Genomic DNA, 16,296 nt, shown 5'->3' on the forward strand with positions numbered 1-16,296 from the left:
AGCCAGTTTGAGTGCTAAGAAATATCACATTGATTGTAGGTATGTCGCCGAAGTTATCTGTCTGAGTGAGCCTACCTGTGCCTGAGTAGGTGTAAGTCGGAGTGACTCATATTCAGTCATTGCCTCCATGCACAGCTCTGTTCACCGCCTTTTAGTTGCGATTGATGTTCACCCCTTTAGACAGCCTAATCAGAAAACATTGAAGCTACTGCCCAAGAAAAATATTGAATCTGAAGGTGTAGGTTTCGAGCGAAACAGCGACAGAACGAGAGCAGTTTCACAGCTCCATTTTCAAGCTTAATTTTGTGTGATCAAGCGTCATTCCTCTGTACGAATGAAAAAGAAAACAAAACAGTGGCTATGTTGGTGAAGTGCACTGAGAACTCCTTTTATCCATGGCGTCCCAATCGAGAGGCACTTAGGCGTCAGATCGAATCCAGCAACGCAGCTTAATGACAGGTGCCGAGTAATACAAATGTGTGTACTTCGGCGAAAGCACGTCTTTTTATCCTCCTAACAGAAGCAGAGGCCGCAAGCGACAGTCCTTTTGGAGAGCGACGCCGTTACTTTACCTTTTTCTGGGCAAAGAAACACTGGATGCTATGATGGTGGTCTGACAATATGAAACTGCTATATATATATATATATATATATATATATATATATATATATATGGCATTATTTCTTTATCCTTTATAGATGCGGTGCGAGGTGTCAGTGCCACTAAGTACACGGATATTTCTCGTTATTATTTCACGACTGCTTGGGAAGCTTCTTAGATTGAACACTTTCCAGCTGAGGCTTTATTGTGCTACTCCTTTTACTTTTGCCATCTTGAGTGCGTAATTGCTAGACACCTTGTACACGGTACATTATTTAGTGCTCGTAATTTTGAATTTCGTTTGCGCATAAACCTGTTCGTCATCGCACTACGTAACAATTCACAGCAAGAACCGGGGGCGCGATCGGGGTCGTTGTTCAGAGCGCACGATTGGCTATGCCGTGCCCACTTGGTGCGGCTGACCAAGTCGGCGCAGCCTGGGCCAATCGCGCGCGGCGCAACCGAATGCGCGCCCCGAACAACGATCCCCGATCGCGCCCAGGCCGTTCATAGACAAGTAATGGCCGTCAACCGTCTTGTAGATCTTTCACTACAAATAATACATTCAACGGATGGTGTTCTTTGTAAATGAAATGCGTTTGTCCGAGTCTTAACTTTGCGTAAGCTTTCGTTTTCGCTTCACAATATACCCCTGCTTCTGGGGTAGGTTCGGTGTCGTAAGTTAAGAGGTCATTGCTATGAAACACACGGCCAGATGTTCTATGCTTATAAGTGTGTTCACAAGCGTGAAACCTATTTGCCAGACGTGCCAGGGTGTTGCGGCAGTTTCTGTGATTTCAAGCTCTCCTCCTTTTGTTGCGGGTGCAATTGCTCATGTGTAGCATTGCCTATGGGTGGTGGGAAACACTAAGTGTTCCACAATAAATTCCTAAAAATTATATAACTCAATGTGACCCGATAGCTATCCCCGACATTTCATCGATATATACACTGTTTAGAAAAAAATGTGATAATTGTTCTGGGTAAGCTAAAATACGGGAACTAAAGAAGGTGAAAGAGACGAACACAACGGACAAGCGCTGTCTTGTCCAACATGTTCGCTTTTTGGGGATCTTTCGTAAGTTCCGCTGTTTTATGTTATATTACAAATGAACCAGCTAGCTCTCTTCGGGCTGACCGCGTAACGGGAAATGTTGATGTTTTATTGACGTCAACCCTACCGCAACGCTTCCCTGACAGGTGATGACGCTTCCCTTTCCCTATGTCTTCAATACGACAATACGACTAGCAGCGCCCCGTTGGACACCGACCACTTCACAGTATCGAGGGTCTCACCGATGCTTGGCGTCCTCCCACTATGAAGACCAAACACAGATCCTTACAGCACCTAAGTGGCCCGTGTTCAAATACATGTGTGAGTTTCTTTGCATGCATCCATGTTTCCAGGGCGAAAGAGAGCACGTACAAAAGTCACGAGACGTCGCCTGGTTCCATTGCATTCGCATTTCTGCGTGTTATTTCAACTGCGCCGGAACGATGGGTCCCAATGGGAAATACTCGATTCCTTATTGTACACGACGACAGTGTTCTCCACCGACGGGCTTTTCTTAAAGGAGGCCCCTTGTGTTCGCGCCTGCATCGTCTAAAGGAAGGACGCAATGACAAGCATATTTTTCTTCTACGAAACAATAACTTCTTTTGTTTCTTTAATTGCATCCATTGCCACATAATAGACAAGTCTCTGTACACAGTGTTTTTGCGCTCACTCAAGCGCGGTGACGTGACACAGGAAACGCAACGTGACAGTGCTCCAAACAAAGCAAGGACTCGTACACGCGTAATGTCCACACCGCTCGTAAAAACAAAAAGAAAACAGCAAAAAAGGAGAGAGAAAAGCAAGGAATAGATCGGAAAGTGCAACGGAACTATTGCAGGCACAGCGCACCCTTCAGGCGTACGAGGCGCTGCTGCAGCTCTGTGTCGAGTTAGCGATGAATTCAGATTTTCAGCAAACGCAGCGAAAACAATCTTCCGGAGTTTATGATGACGTAGGTGAAAGAAAATACGATAGTTCAGTACCGTTGTTCGCACACACGCTAACCCTGTGGGCTTGTAGCACAATGTTTTATATATGCGCCTCACTATCTTTACAACCTAAACTTTGTATAAATTTCAAGTGAGCATACCATCTGTAATACATCTGGCCGATGACCTTATTCAGAATTTCTCAAACGATACTAAAAATTGTTTCCTAAGGTAGCATTTCGAATGAATTTTCGAGGCCCCTTCGTCATTGATTTAAATAATCCAGAGAACAATTTCCTCTGCCCCACACCGACCATCAAGAATGCTTCGGTTCGACACACATTTTTGGCGGTATCGGCTTAATAATTTTTACTTTCAGCAAACGCATGAACCTTTTCATGGTTTCCATGGAGATGGACAAGCCACCGTTTTATGAGGCTGCTTATTCAGACTAGTGCGATTTCACCTCCTTAGGGATAAGCAGTGCTGTGGATGCGGCAGCAGTCCAAAATTTGAAGCCAGGTATGACCCAAGCCGGCATTCGCAACAGGACAAAAGTGCAGGCAACAACGCACTCTCAGAGGCAGAGCGTCGTGCGAAGCAGTTTGAAATAAATATGTACTGTCCCGAGTAGTGTACGTCTTCCACTATGAAAAGAAAGTTATGGAAAAGAAAGCGGGAGAGATGGTAAATAAAATTCACAGGGATTATCCGTAGCGGTGAGATCTGTATAGGCGTGCATTTTGCACATTCACAACACAATAAGAACAGAAAACACACGCACACCAGTAAGAACAATAAAATGTGTTCCTTCCTTCCTACTTTTCGGAAGAAATCACAAAGGAAACAAACACTCCACATAAGCGGATGCTTCGTGGCACAATAGAGCATGTTCGAAAGAAGCAAGATGAACATTTGTTCTCACCTAAAGATTGCAGAGTGTGCACACATCTTTCTCCATTTATTTACATATACTTGAGTGAAATATGGTAATTATATCTTTGATCAAGAAGGTTTCGCGACAGGAATAACTATGGTATGACAGCTCACTCGATATCTTAAGGTTGAAGAAACAGAAACCATACACTTGTATTTACAAGGACTAACGTTCCTCAAAAACACATGACATGAAATGACATCATGGTCTGTAAATAAGGCACTGGGGAGCAGCGATGAACATGCATCGTAAATACTTTGTGTGTCATAGGTGTAAAGCGGTGCTTTCGATCTAAGCTTATCAAACGTGGCATTCGATCGGTAGACGGAGAACATGACTTTCGGGCCGTCTCAGCTTGCTTGCAAAAAAAGGGGCCTGAACTTCGTCAGGGAGCACCCGCTTATTATAGGATAAGCCACGGATAAATTCGATTTGTTTTGGTAGGCGCTAGAGAGCAAAACTGTTTACTATAAAGCAGCACACATCTTCTCAAATGACGGACCGACTTATTACCATGGAAAAGCAATTCTCAAGCCAGAACAAACAGGCAAGTTCAATTTGATATCGAAATGCGCGCTTTTTTTCAATTGGCATCCTGAGTCAATTTCAAGGAGGTGTTGACAGTCATTCCGTGTGCCCAAAACATTAGTTTTGTACAAAAACAGTGAGCGCGTTTAATGAAACCGCCACACCTGTCAGAAGCAATCGGTTGGACGGAAAATCGCGTTACATCAATACAGGGTGCCTCATGCCTTTTGTGCTAATCAGATTTGCGGGAGTCACCTTGACTGTGCGTAGTGCGTATTAGGTGAGAATATATAATATCTTGCCGCTTATGTGCTGCTCAAGATCCTGCTGTTCAAAGCAAGTGTAAATCTTGCACATGATTGCAGCAATAATCACGCAAATATTGTTTTAGATATCATGATTACAAAAATACCCTCCACGGAGAGGCGCCTTGGGTTGAACTCATCCGACCTCAATTAAATTGGTGAGTCGTCAATAAGTCCTACGAGGAAAAGCAACGCCGGCTCCCTCAGGCACTTAGTGGCACAACTTCCTGCTACGACCTTACTTGTATCCGAGGATGAAAGCGTTCTTTAAGTGAGCTCTCATGTAGTTCTACAAAACACTGGCTCACATCAGCCCTAAACAGGCACGAAACACTTCGCTTTGATCATTTCTGCAGAAATGTGGCATAAGGTGCTTTTGGTGGCAGATAGTCTACTTTAAATTTATCCATTTCAAGGTAAGTTGACTCATTTTGTTAAAGCACTGCTGCAGCTATAATAAAAAGAATGCCGTGGTATGAGTTCACCACTCAATATAAGTGACAGCTGTCATGTGTATCAAACATGCATGCAAGATGCTCGTGATGGAGATCGTTGCCGAGTGGCGAAAAGAGTAATATTTGCCTCATCAATACCGCACATGCAAGCTGATAACCGTCGCACCAAATAGGCAGGCTATACGCTCGTAATAGCCGTCAAAGTTGGCATCTTGTAATACAGGTGACTGACAGACATCCAGGCCACTGCGCACATTACACTGAATGATGGTAAAATGCATACTCTGATGTGTTTGATATTCACGTGCTTGCCACTTGTTCATTTAGGTAGAGGTGTTTTTGACAGACGAGGAAACTGAGATACGTCACAGCGCAATGCCTACCCTAATGTACGGAGGGCCAACACTCTTCATACATCGTTGTAGTTTTCAGCCGTGCTATGACATTCGTTTTTGGACACTTAGACACTTTGCATGCTTGAAGTCGATTGAGTAATCCAGACACCTTAACCTCAGCGCACATTGCAAACAAAAACAAAAAGAAGAAAAACAAGCCATAGGCCACTCGATAGTGTACTTCAGGAGCAGCACAGCCGTTCCAGGTTTGCATGTACACATTGAATAAGTGACTTCGTGTACTACAGAAAACGATGCATGCAAGTCATTTGCTAGTTCTCCAGGTTCTACCAAGTTTTAACATCCATGGCTTCTCACAAGAAGTTATAAACAAACTTGAGAATTAAGACACCTTGTGAAATGAAATTGTTCACTATATCGGCTCTCCTAAAAGGTAAGGAGCGCGGAATGGCCGCACAGTTTTCTGTAAGGCTCGCGGCCTTCAGCGAATCGTGAGTGGTGCACAATATAACTCGTTTTCACGAACGTCTCAGTCAAGATCAAAACGAATACCGTAAGTGTAAGGCACAACAGTTAATTGCATTCATCGCACTCACTAAACTTTTTTAAGGCCCCGCTGTCTATTATTGTTTAACTGCCCTGCTCGCTCTTTGTACATACATTCTTTAGAGCAGCAACACAATTATTGTATATTTTTGCCCACTGACCAAGGTAGTCATGTGAACGTTCGTAACGATCAACGTCAACATCACCCACGCAATCACGTCATGGCGTTGCTACGACACTTATGGGCAATATGATGTAACCAGGACGTGGTACTTATCAGTTGTAAAAAAAAAAAACATTTCGAATTGAGTCCAGTTTTCCACTCTTTGGTGTTGCGGTGAAGGAGGAGCACCTCTTGTCACTGCTCTTTTTCTCGTCGCATACCGGTGCTTGGAAAGGTGATGCCGGCTTCTCGAGGCATTGCTTGTCGAAACTGCCAGTTCTAGGTGTCGTCATCTGCGGCTGCGATCACTACGCGCCATTAACCGCTAGGATACGCACGAAAGCACATGCACCATTCCTTACACTGCCCAATCGAATGTTCGAAATAAATAATGCAAACACAGGCTTCGTGGCGAGCTGTCCTCGGCTCTCGATCGTTTCCGAAGGAAGACGGCGTCCCACAGTTCTTCTCGAAAGCAATGGCCTATGTAGCTGGTGCGCTGCCACGGTTGGTAGTGCAGGTGGCTTTAGTTTGCCGTGTGTGCTGCAGGAGCGTAATAGTCCAGAGCTCCTTCATCCAAGCCGGGTACTCGTGCTCTCTGTATTGGCAATATGCCATACGGTGGCTATCTCTCTCTCTCTCTGCCTCGGGCGTGGAAAGCCGAAGCTGGACGGAGAAGGTGTTGCGGGTGTCACACAACCGTGACCTGGCCGGCACCAAGCACTGCAGTGAAAAAAAAAACACCAACATGACATAAACTGCGTTCCTTCACATTCTCAAGCATACATGTGTGCACAGATTCTCCATACGTGCGTTCTACGTTTAAATGATTGTTTTCGCATCACGTTTTGAATATCTTTCAGCGTTACAATAATGAGAGGTAGCAATATGTCGACGCCCCTGCGGCTGCCACTTCTATTGCCGAGCTTTTCCTCTATATTTAGTCTGCTAACTGTACGCTCTGCGGACGAAGGCCTCCCTCAAGACATCTAATTTTCTGCGCCAGTTGTCGTCGGTCAACCCACTACTCCCCTGTGCGCGCAAGTTTCTCCATCACAACCTCGGCTGCTTTGCCTTCTTTATTCTTGCTATGTCAGGTATTTCAGGTTCCTGAAATAGACAACAGGATGTTATCTCTACGCATTACAGCCCTAGTGTACCCATGCCTGCCTCATTTCTATAAAAGATATCGTCTATACCTTCGTTCCCATTCTGTTGTTTTTGTATCTCTACGATCGTATTTTAACATGTTCTACTTCATGTTCCCTAATTTTCATGTTTCTGGCATTGTAAAACTTGCAGAATATTTTTGTTGATAAATGTGTTGTTGAGACAGTGTCAGAACTTTCCCCAAGAAGCATTGTAGCCGCTTCAAGGGCAACTGCCTTAACTGAGAAGACCGCGGTCATCGTTATCACTAGAACAGACAACGTACAAAACTGACTGCTGTTAGCAATAGTAAATGTCGTCACAGCGTGACCGAGACAGACTACACCACTGGCTTGCTAATTATGCATTTTGAAGTATAAATATGTCTGACCCTCTAAAACAACTACACTCTCTTGGTGCACCTTATGTTGTTTACCCGTTGTCTACACGAGTCACACCTGCACTTACTTTACTAACACGGATCAGTTTCTTCCGAATGAGCACCTGCTGCTCTGCATGGTACACTCTATTTTTCAGTGGAAAAAGAACTAAGCAAAAATATATTCCTCAGAATCGCAGATAGCGTCATCACTGTTGTGAGATCCAAGCGCAATCAAAGAGTACAATTTCGGCTTACTGTTGAGCCTGTCCCGTGTTGGAAACATTCGGCCAACCAAAGGTTGTCATAGGAAATGTACACGTACCGCTCCTTCATCATTATGGATTATGAATTCAACTGCCATTCCATTTCCTTATGTGCACTGACATGACATGTAAATTATGGGTTACGCTATTTTTCAGAAGATATATTTCAAAGGCCCAACGTATCACATATATTACGCTGAGTTACATCAAAATGGTAATATCAGCATGGGAAACAGCGCAAAACGCATAGTTGAGTTTGCAATAAACTGGAGTGAAATGTAAACTATGCATAAGTGAACAACCGAAATTGTACTTGGTAATTACGGTAGAAATGAGGCTTTGACTGATCAAATTCCATTATTTTTGTGCAGTTGTACTAGCCATGTCGAGGAGAAACAGGGTCACAATTTGTTGCAATTTTTCTGGAAGTTCCCGTTTGTATGCGCATTACAGGGTTGTAAAATACAAGACGTGGTAAGGAAGATAGGCAAAAGCTGCAACAAACCAGCTTGTGCCGCCCGATCATGCCGCGAACTAAGCAGCAAGGAGAGCTGGCGACTCACACATGCCGCAGAAATGAACTCACCAGAGAGCATACGCCAATAGTCAGGTGGCTGACAATCATTTACAAAATTAAAGAACGTTTGAAAGATGGCGTGCAGAACGAAACAAATTACTTGTGGCTATACGTAACGCCTACATATACCCGCTCACTCGAGCTCAGTGTTAAAGAGCTTCAATTATCTGTCAGCAGCAAAGGGCGCCTCACCCGGTCAGGACTCGACGGAAGCAGGTTCCTCAGGAATTGCCCGGTGTCCCGGCTGGGGCTGCGGAAGGCACGCTCCAGTTGCCGCGTCAATGCCGCCGCCCGTCCCACCTAAACCAGGGGGGCCGGCGCCGCCCACCGGCCGGTGCCAGTAGGGATGCGGATGGTGGTGATGAGCCGCGGCCGCAACAGCTGCAGCGTGCGCCGCAGCCGATGCGTCGAGAGCGGCCGCAGCTTCCTCTTCGCTGCCAGCTCCGCACGGCGCCGATAACCGCGGTGGAGCGAAGGCGCCCCGGTGGTAAAGGAATCCTTCTCTGAGGTCCGCCGAGCTCTGCGCTGCAGCCGCTGCCGCAGCTGCCGCGGCCGCCGCTGCGTACGGTTCCTTGCCGTCGGCGAGTTCGAGCGTTAGGCTTAGCTCCAGGTAACGAGGATAGTATGCAGGCGGTTCGAGAGGCGTCGGGTACTGTGCCACGCTCCGAGCGGCCTTCGCCACCTCGGGGTCGTCCAAGGACATGTACGTAGGCCGCAGGTAACCGGATCCGCCGCCAGAGATCAGTTGGGACACGTCTTCCGTGTTGGTGGGCGTCAGTGACTGTTCCACGTCGGCCAGCCTGTCGTCGGGTAGCTTGGTGGGGGCACGAAAGGCCGCGGGAACGGGAGCCGTCGCTGCCAGGACCTGTCCGGGACCACCGTAGTAACCGGAAGGAAGCAGCGGAGCAAGTTCCGTGAACGCGCCGTAGCTTGGCCTTGGGGCCTTGGGGAGGGTCGGACTGTTGGTGCTGACACTGCTGCTGCCGCTCACGCTTCCGCCACTGCTTACGCTGATGCTGTGACCGGGAGACGCCGGTCTTTTGAGTCCACCGGAAGACGAGGAAGACGGTGACATCCACTTCCGGTGATCGGGCGAAGGGATCGGACTGTTGGTGCTTGCGCTTGCGGAAGCTGTCGCGGCTGCAGCACTAGTTGCAACGCTGCTGTAAGGAAGACCACTGTGGTGTGAGGGGCCGCCGTACTGGAGCACACCGGGGTGGTGCTGGGGATGATGAGGCACCGGCGCTCCGTTGAGGTGGTGGGGCAAAGCGTAAGGTGAGTGAGGCAACGGTGCTTGCGGCACTTCCCGCGGTGGCGGAGGTGGCGGAGGCGGTGGGTAGGGCATCACCGGCGTAGGGTAGTAGGCCGGCAGGCGCGTGGCTTCGTACGCAAGGCCGTAGTGCATCTTCGAGTGCAGGGAGTAGTACTGGTAGAGCCAAGAGTTCGCCCGCATCACGGCTGCTTCCCGTTCGCTGCAAGAAGGAAGGCGGCTATTATATTTCAGTTACAGACTAAACACCTAACAGCAGAGCACTTTGTGAATTAGCGTTTCGCTCAAGTCTTGTTCCCACTCTTATTTTTCAATTCAGCCTGTTGTTCTTGCCGAAGAGGTCTTGTAAGGCATCATGGTTTGTTGCAAGCATTTCATTTTGTTAAGTGCGACGTTTAGTTGCAATCACTACTCACATTAACCCTGACGTGGTGTTTTTGTTACATGCATTCATTTTTCAGTACGCATCAATTCCGTGAAACCTGTGTGTGTGGTATGGTACGAATTTTCACTGCGGCAGTATAGCAAGAAGCTGTTTTTTATCAAGACGTGCGGTGTTGCCTTCATTTAACCAAGCTCGCCAGTCTTAGAGATGGTCGAGCACCCTAAGACAAGAGATGCGTACATCAAGTGCCTTCTTTTTCTTCACAAGTATGAGCTTGACGACGAACACTTAAGGTCCCTTTCTTTATTCTTTTTCGGGGGCACAGTAATGTCACAATGCTGTACGCACGAGCTAGTGAAGGAACACTAGCGGGAATAGTTTGATATCTCACCTAAGAACTTGGTTGGTACACACGATGACGGGCTGCTGGGAGCTGTCGGAGCCATCCTTCACCTGTAGCACGGCGTGCACCCACAGCCAGCCCGAACGACTCGTCTGCAGCCGCACCAGCAGGATGCACGATCGTTCTTGCTCCGACTGTGTTACTGCAATTGTCCAAGAGAACATAGGTGGTTTAAGCAAAGCCAACTTTCGGCGTTTTACTTCGATGGCAACGTACAAAGCCGCTGATGTCTACGACACAGTCAACGCATTATTAAGCAGTGCGCCGTTAAATCTACTCCGCCCGATGTCCACCTCTTAGCCTACGGAGGAAGGATAGGTCTCATTCGCGAACCTAACACCCATCTGAAATATGTGTACTTCTAGTTCATTTGCAAAACGACTAAAAATGATTGAACTCATCATTACTTGGCATACGTGCACATAAAGAAAGTGGCACGATCAAGGGCGGTAGTAGCAGCTTGAAGAGAATGCTCTACATTCTACGTAAGGTCCGAGCGCATGCTCGCTGGTTTCATATGCTGCAGCGAAACGTATTCATGAGTCCGATAAGCGCTCGGGGACAATCGTTCCATCTACAAGTACTATAGGACAATACCTACTGCCAAATTCTCTGTCCAAGCAACATTTCATTGCGAGTTCTCGTGTTTAGCTGAAACATCTGGTGGTCTGAGCAGAGCAGCGCGCGCCACGAGAACTATAACGTGATGCCGCATCGCTTTGCACGTGTCGGCCGCCCCACCAGCGGGCTTGCGTTGGCAGTCACAGTTGACCCGCTGCTGCTGTTGACCCGAGCACTCGCACGCAAACCGCGGGGCGAGGCAGCGACTACTTATGCGCGCATAAGACGCCCCCCATAAGGACCCCTTTCTTTTTTTTCTTTTTTTTCTTTACTATGCTAAGGCAACAGCAGCACGTGCGACCACCCACTCCCTCACCACCTTCCTCTCCGCGTGTTCCTTCTTTTTGTAGGTCTGCTCCTCGCGTGCGCCTTCGTACGCCTACTTCCACACAGCGGCAGCGCCAGCGCGTACGTACACCGAGTTCCTGCCTCCGAGGCGGCAACCTCTTTTTCTTGGTCTCTTTCTCGCATCGCGCCGGATTCGTGATACGGCCCTGCATCTAAGAGGCCAGCTCCCTGAGATGAGAAGGGGGAAATCAAAGAAAGCAAGCAAAAAAAAAAAAAAGAGAAGGAAAAGGCTGGGAAGCCTGAACGTGGGAAAGAAGGAAACCGGTTACTCGTGCATATTGCCGTTTGTCTGTGCTTGCCGCAGCAAGTTCGCCACCGCTTGCTATATAGCAGCGAGGCAAATGGCTGGCTTTTGGCTGTACGGATACATAGCTCGGCCTAAAGATTGCTCCGCGCACGGGGCTCTATGCACCGTGGAGGGCGGGGAGGAACAGTCGTTCGTTCAGAACCAGAAACGGAGAGAGAGAGAGAGAGAGAGAGAGAGAGAGAGAGAAGCGGAGAAAATACCGAGGAGAGCGAGGGTGGGAAAGATTGGGATCGTGCGTATAATTTCTCGCTTAGATCGCGTCACGCCCATGGCTTCTTCTTCTCTTAGCCAACGTGCACCCCCTTCGTGTGTATTCCTGTCTGTGTCTTTCTTTTATCTTTACGTTTTTGCTTCTCCGGTCCTCTTGTTCCTGCTTTTCCTGCAGTCTCGTTGCTTTGGTAGCCGCTTCGTTTATCCTTCCCCCCGATTTTCCTCGCCTAAATTTGCACGCGGCGTGCTTGCGCGTGCAAGAGAGTGAGCCCTGCTGGACGAGCCCTTCGTTCTCGTCGGGGTCGACCGGTGTGGCCAATAGGAGAGGCGTTCGGCTGGCCACTATGGTCACTTAATAAGGAACCCCCCTGCCCTCCTCTTTTAAAAGAAGGAGGCGGGCGGATCTCCAGGGCGGATCTTACGAGATGCGCGGTCCTTGGCACTGTTTTTCTGTTGTTTTCTTTGAGCCTGTCTCTGCTGCTGCCAGAGCCAGATTCGTCTTGTAGCTGGTCGAGTCCGAGTGTTTAATTTAGCCTCCCGTCTCTCTTCTCCCTCCCTGGCAATTTCGTATCTCGATGTTGCTGCCAGGCGGATTGATGTGCCTATTTGCTTTGAGGCTCTTGAGGCAGCTTCAAACCTACATGTGCATATTTATTTGCTTTCACGAAAGTACGTGAGCTTAATTACATCCGTGATGAAACAGGACATGTAAGTCAAATTGTAAACCGTAAGCTCTTGTCGACATGCTGCATCAATAACGACCGCAACCCGTTCCCAATTACATCCTTGATTAAATAGAAACACTGCGAGTCAAATTCTAGACAGCGGGTACATATCGACATTCTCCGTGTAATCAACCAATGACAGCGTTATGAAAGAGCGACTCCTACCCGTTCTAAGCAATGGCCTCTCACCGACAATGGGTCGATATCAGTCTATTTATTACTGGCTGTGTACGAATCGCCATCCGATGTTATTACTTGTTTAGTACCTAATGGTATTTTGAATACCTTCGTACTGGCATGTCAAAACACGATACTCACTGAGGCGGTGCTTTGACTGTGCTTCCCTCAGGTGCTCCCAGTGTACCAGCTCATACCAGGAGATGCTCTGAAGGCTGGACTTTTGGTAACCCAGATGGAACTCGCCACTGTAGAAAAGGACAACGTAAAATACATTTAAAATACGCACATTTTCATACCTTGTTCCCAATTTTGTCAATGCACTTTTCTGAGAGCTCCCGAACATGTAATGACGAAACATTTGGTCTGGAGGAAACCCATAACATCATCGGCACATCAGTAGTACGTGTCTCGAGAAGCTACCAAGAAAGCCGAAGTAAATGTCCCCGTTACAATACTTGTCCTGTTAAGATCGGATGTGTTACGTTATGTTATCAGGTTAAGCAGATGTACTGATTGACGGCTTTCAGTATCGCAATCAGTCATTTTGAGTAGCTAATGCCAACAATCCAAGGGCTACCCTATTATATGCCCACCTGCGCACTTCAGAGGACGGCTGAAATCTCCAATTAGCAGCGTTTTCAATTGCAATACGTCTCCGTCTTGCGCGAGCAATGGCCAAAAATTAAGTTTGCGGCCTTGTGCACAGATACGCCACAGCCGCTAAATGGCAGAGATTTGTGAGTACAATCAGACGACATCGAAGTGGCACTTAAGACATGCAAATATCATACAAGTCTAAAGAACTTCAAGACATTCACAGTTGCAGTCTCCCGACAGCTCAAGTAAAATCTCAGCTGTCCCAACTCTACAGTGATACGCCTCGGCCACAGTGCCCTTGTTTGTTTTCATACTATGTGGCATCATAATGTTGGTACTAACAGATGCCACAGGTTTTTCTTGGTCACAAAGCGAATAAGTAACTAAAGCTACAGAAAATACTGAAAGATACCAAAGGGAATCACAGCAGTCAACACACACAGGCATTAGAATTGCGCTAAACCATCAAAAGCAAAGTGCGAAAAGAGAGTTCGAGAACAAGTATTGACAAGCTTCCTCGACGACGACTGTACCAACACAAATACATATTACTAACTCCACAAGTGGCACTCAAGCATAGGTAATGTATAGCACGTGTAATATCTCTTATTGAAGCATACAATATGCGTGAGTTTAGAAGTGATCATTTACGGCGAGCATCTGACATCTTTTCCAGTGCTTCGCAAAGCGACGAGCGATAGTCTTTACTACATCGCAGATGGCCAACTCCCAAGTAATGTTTTCTTTTTTTTTTTCCTTTATTTAAGTTTTGCGCTGTTACAATGCAGTACTTTCAGATTGTCATACCTCTGCTCTTCAAACTCTAGGTATAGTTTAGCTTCCCACACACTCTCTTTTTCTTCGAAAACACTCGGCGTCATGGACCTATAGCTTAGGCGATAGCAATCTTATTACATTAGCAATGTCAGCAAGGTAAGTAGCGATCTCCACACGGCCGTGCAGAACCAGACATGAATGTGAAGACGTGAATGTAAAGTTGCGCCGCATGTTTGTAACGACACACATGAAGAAATACGATCACACAAAGATGATGATGCACTAGGTAACAGCTGTTTTCTTCTTTTATTTTTCTTTTATTGCATTCAAAAGACAATTGCGAAAGCTACGAAAACGTTTTTTGCGATATGTTGCTGATACTGCATAAAGTGGGGCGGGGGCTATAAGGGCAACATAATGCCTTATTGTCGCCACCTCCTCTGTAAATGTTATTTTTTCTAAAAATAATAAATTCAGTTGTATTTATTTGAGTTTAACTACAATGGATACAATAGACTTTAGTTTAGTAGAACCCTGTTAAGCTGAATTTTGGGATATGAACAATCTGTAAACATTTGACTGGCTTCCCATTAACACAATGCAAGAAAAAGAACACGAATACTACTAATCCGCGTAACATCAACTTCCAAGCTTCCACAGCCGCCATTTTTGCCTGCTATTCGAAAAGTACCTAATAACAATGAGGGTGAAAGGTAAGTAGAAAAACAGACAACAAAAAAGAACTACCGAAATGTGATGATATGAGTGCTCATTCGCATTGAGCGTTGCTTCCTGGTTTTCTCTAGGTTAAGCGATGGTCATTGCTGGTCACATAGCGCCAAGGGAACGAGCACTGACACACCTGCACGTAGCAGCACTGAAATGCAAGGATACTACAGACGATTCCAAGCTAGCTGGCTGCAGGAACCCTCAGGTAATTTTTTTTTTCTATCTACCTACTTTTTCATTAGCACGAGTCGAATCGGCCACCCGGGAGTCGTCGAGCAGGAGCCGGCTTTCCCGTGAATGGAGGTGTAAACTTTTTTTTTTTTTTCGCGCGCTGCCGCTGCTTCGCGCTCACAAGGCCTGCCACTCACGCAGACCTCCGACCGACGGCCGATCCATTCATACATCGCCGGAAGTCTCGGCCTGCGTATCGAAGCCGCCGTGTACGTATACTCATACTCGCTACACGCGGACGGCGTAGTAAGCGCGCACGTTTCGGCTTTGATCAAGCGTGCAAGCGCGTGCGCGCACGAAGTCTGCCCACGCGCCCGGAGAGGCGAAGAGTGGCAAGGCCACAGCGCCAGTGATTTTAATGCGCGCACTGCGCACACGCTTTGCCATCCCGGCGCGATCGTGTCGGCGCTTTCATGATGCACGGGAGCATCGTGCAACGTAGACCCCCTCCCCCGCGCCCGTCAGCGCGTTATATAGCATCGGCAGGGCGAGAGACGTTGCCACATCCGCCGCGGCAGTGGCGGCGGAAGCAGTGGTTTTCACCGCGCTGCACGTCGTCACGCCGCTTGCCTGAGGTTACAAAGGCGCCGCAAGGCGCGCGCGCGAGTACTGCTGCGGCCCCGGGAAGGTCCATCTCCGCGAACAGTACCCGCAGAAGGCGCCAGAGGTCGCTCCGAATGAGCATGCGCGTGCCTGGCCGCATAATGTTGCGTTCCGGGTAATGCATGCTTGCGTCCAACTCTAACGTCTCGTTGCTGGCTACAGCACAGCTACAGATCTGTTCAACAATTTTATCCTTAGCGTAATAGCGAAAGCATAGAAGTCGCGTTCGATGCCCCGCGGTACACCGCTATCCCCGCTGGGTCGACAAAAAAAGAATTTAGGCAGAAGTACAACACACTTTTCTTCTAAACGGCTTATCCTATTGGTCATATAAAGTACATGGACTGTGCATAGACGAGTTTGTCTTGTAAGGTATAATTAACCCCGGATACTTGTGGAAATCCCATAGACATAGGTCCACCGTACTCTAAATATATACAGGCATTGACACACCGGCTCCCCACGTTTTTTAGGCATCATCATCATCATCAGCCTGGTTACGCCCACTGCAGGGCAAAGGCCTCTCCCATACTTCTCCAACTACCCCGGTCATGTACTAATCGTCGCCATGCTGTTCCTGCAAACTACTCAATCTCATCCGCCCGCCTAACTTTCTGCCGCCCCCTGCTACGCTTCCCTTCCCTTGGAATCCAGTCCGTAAC

At 47.5% G+C, this 16,296-nt stretch overlaps 1 protein-coding gene across 1 annotated transcript in view; it reads right to left on the reverse strand.

The window, feature by feature from the left end:
* Positions 1 to 2,238: 2,238 nt before the first annotated feature.
* The window catches only part of dysf (neuronal PAS domain protein dysfusion), a 164,394-nt gene continuing 150,336 nt past the window's right edge, over positions 2,239 to 16,296 (reverse strand). The window contains exons 7-10 of the mRNA XM_075698796.1: positions 12,836 to 12,942; positions 10,295 to 10,448; positions 8,441 to 9,720; positions 2,239 to 6,600 (exon numbers count right to left, since the gene is read on the reverse strand). Coding sequence (XP_075554911.1) covers positions 8,445 to 9,720; positions 10,295 to 10,448; positions 12,836 to 12,942 — 1,537 coding nt within the window. The 3' untranslated portion in view covers positions 2,239 to 6,600; positions 8,441 to 8,444. The remainder of the gene's footprint in view (positions 6,601 to 8,440; positions 9,721 to 10,294; positions 10,449 to 12,835; positions 12,943 to 16,296) is intronic.

This window comes from Dermacentor variabilis, chromosome 7 (genome assembly GCF_050947875.1).
Source record: "Dermacentor variabilis isolate Ectoservices chromosome 7, ASM5094787v1, whole genome shotgun sequence".
In the NCBI taxonomy this organism is placed as follows: Eukaryota; Metazoa; Arthropoda; class Arachnida; order Ixodida; family Ixodidae; genus Dermacentor; species Dermacentor variabilis.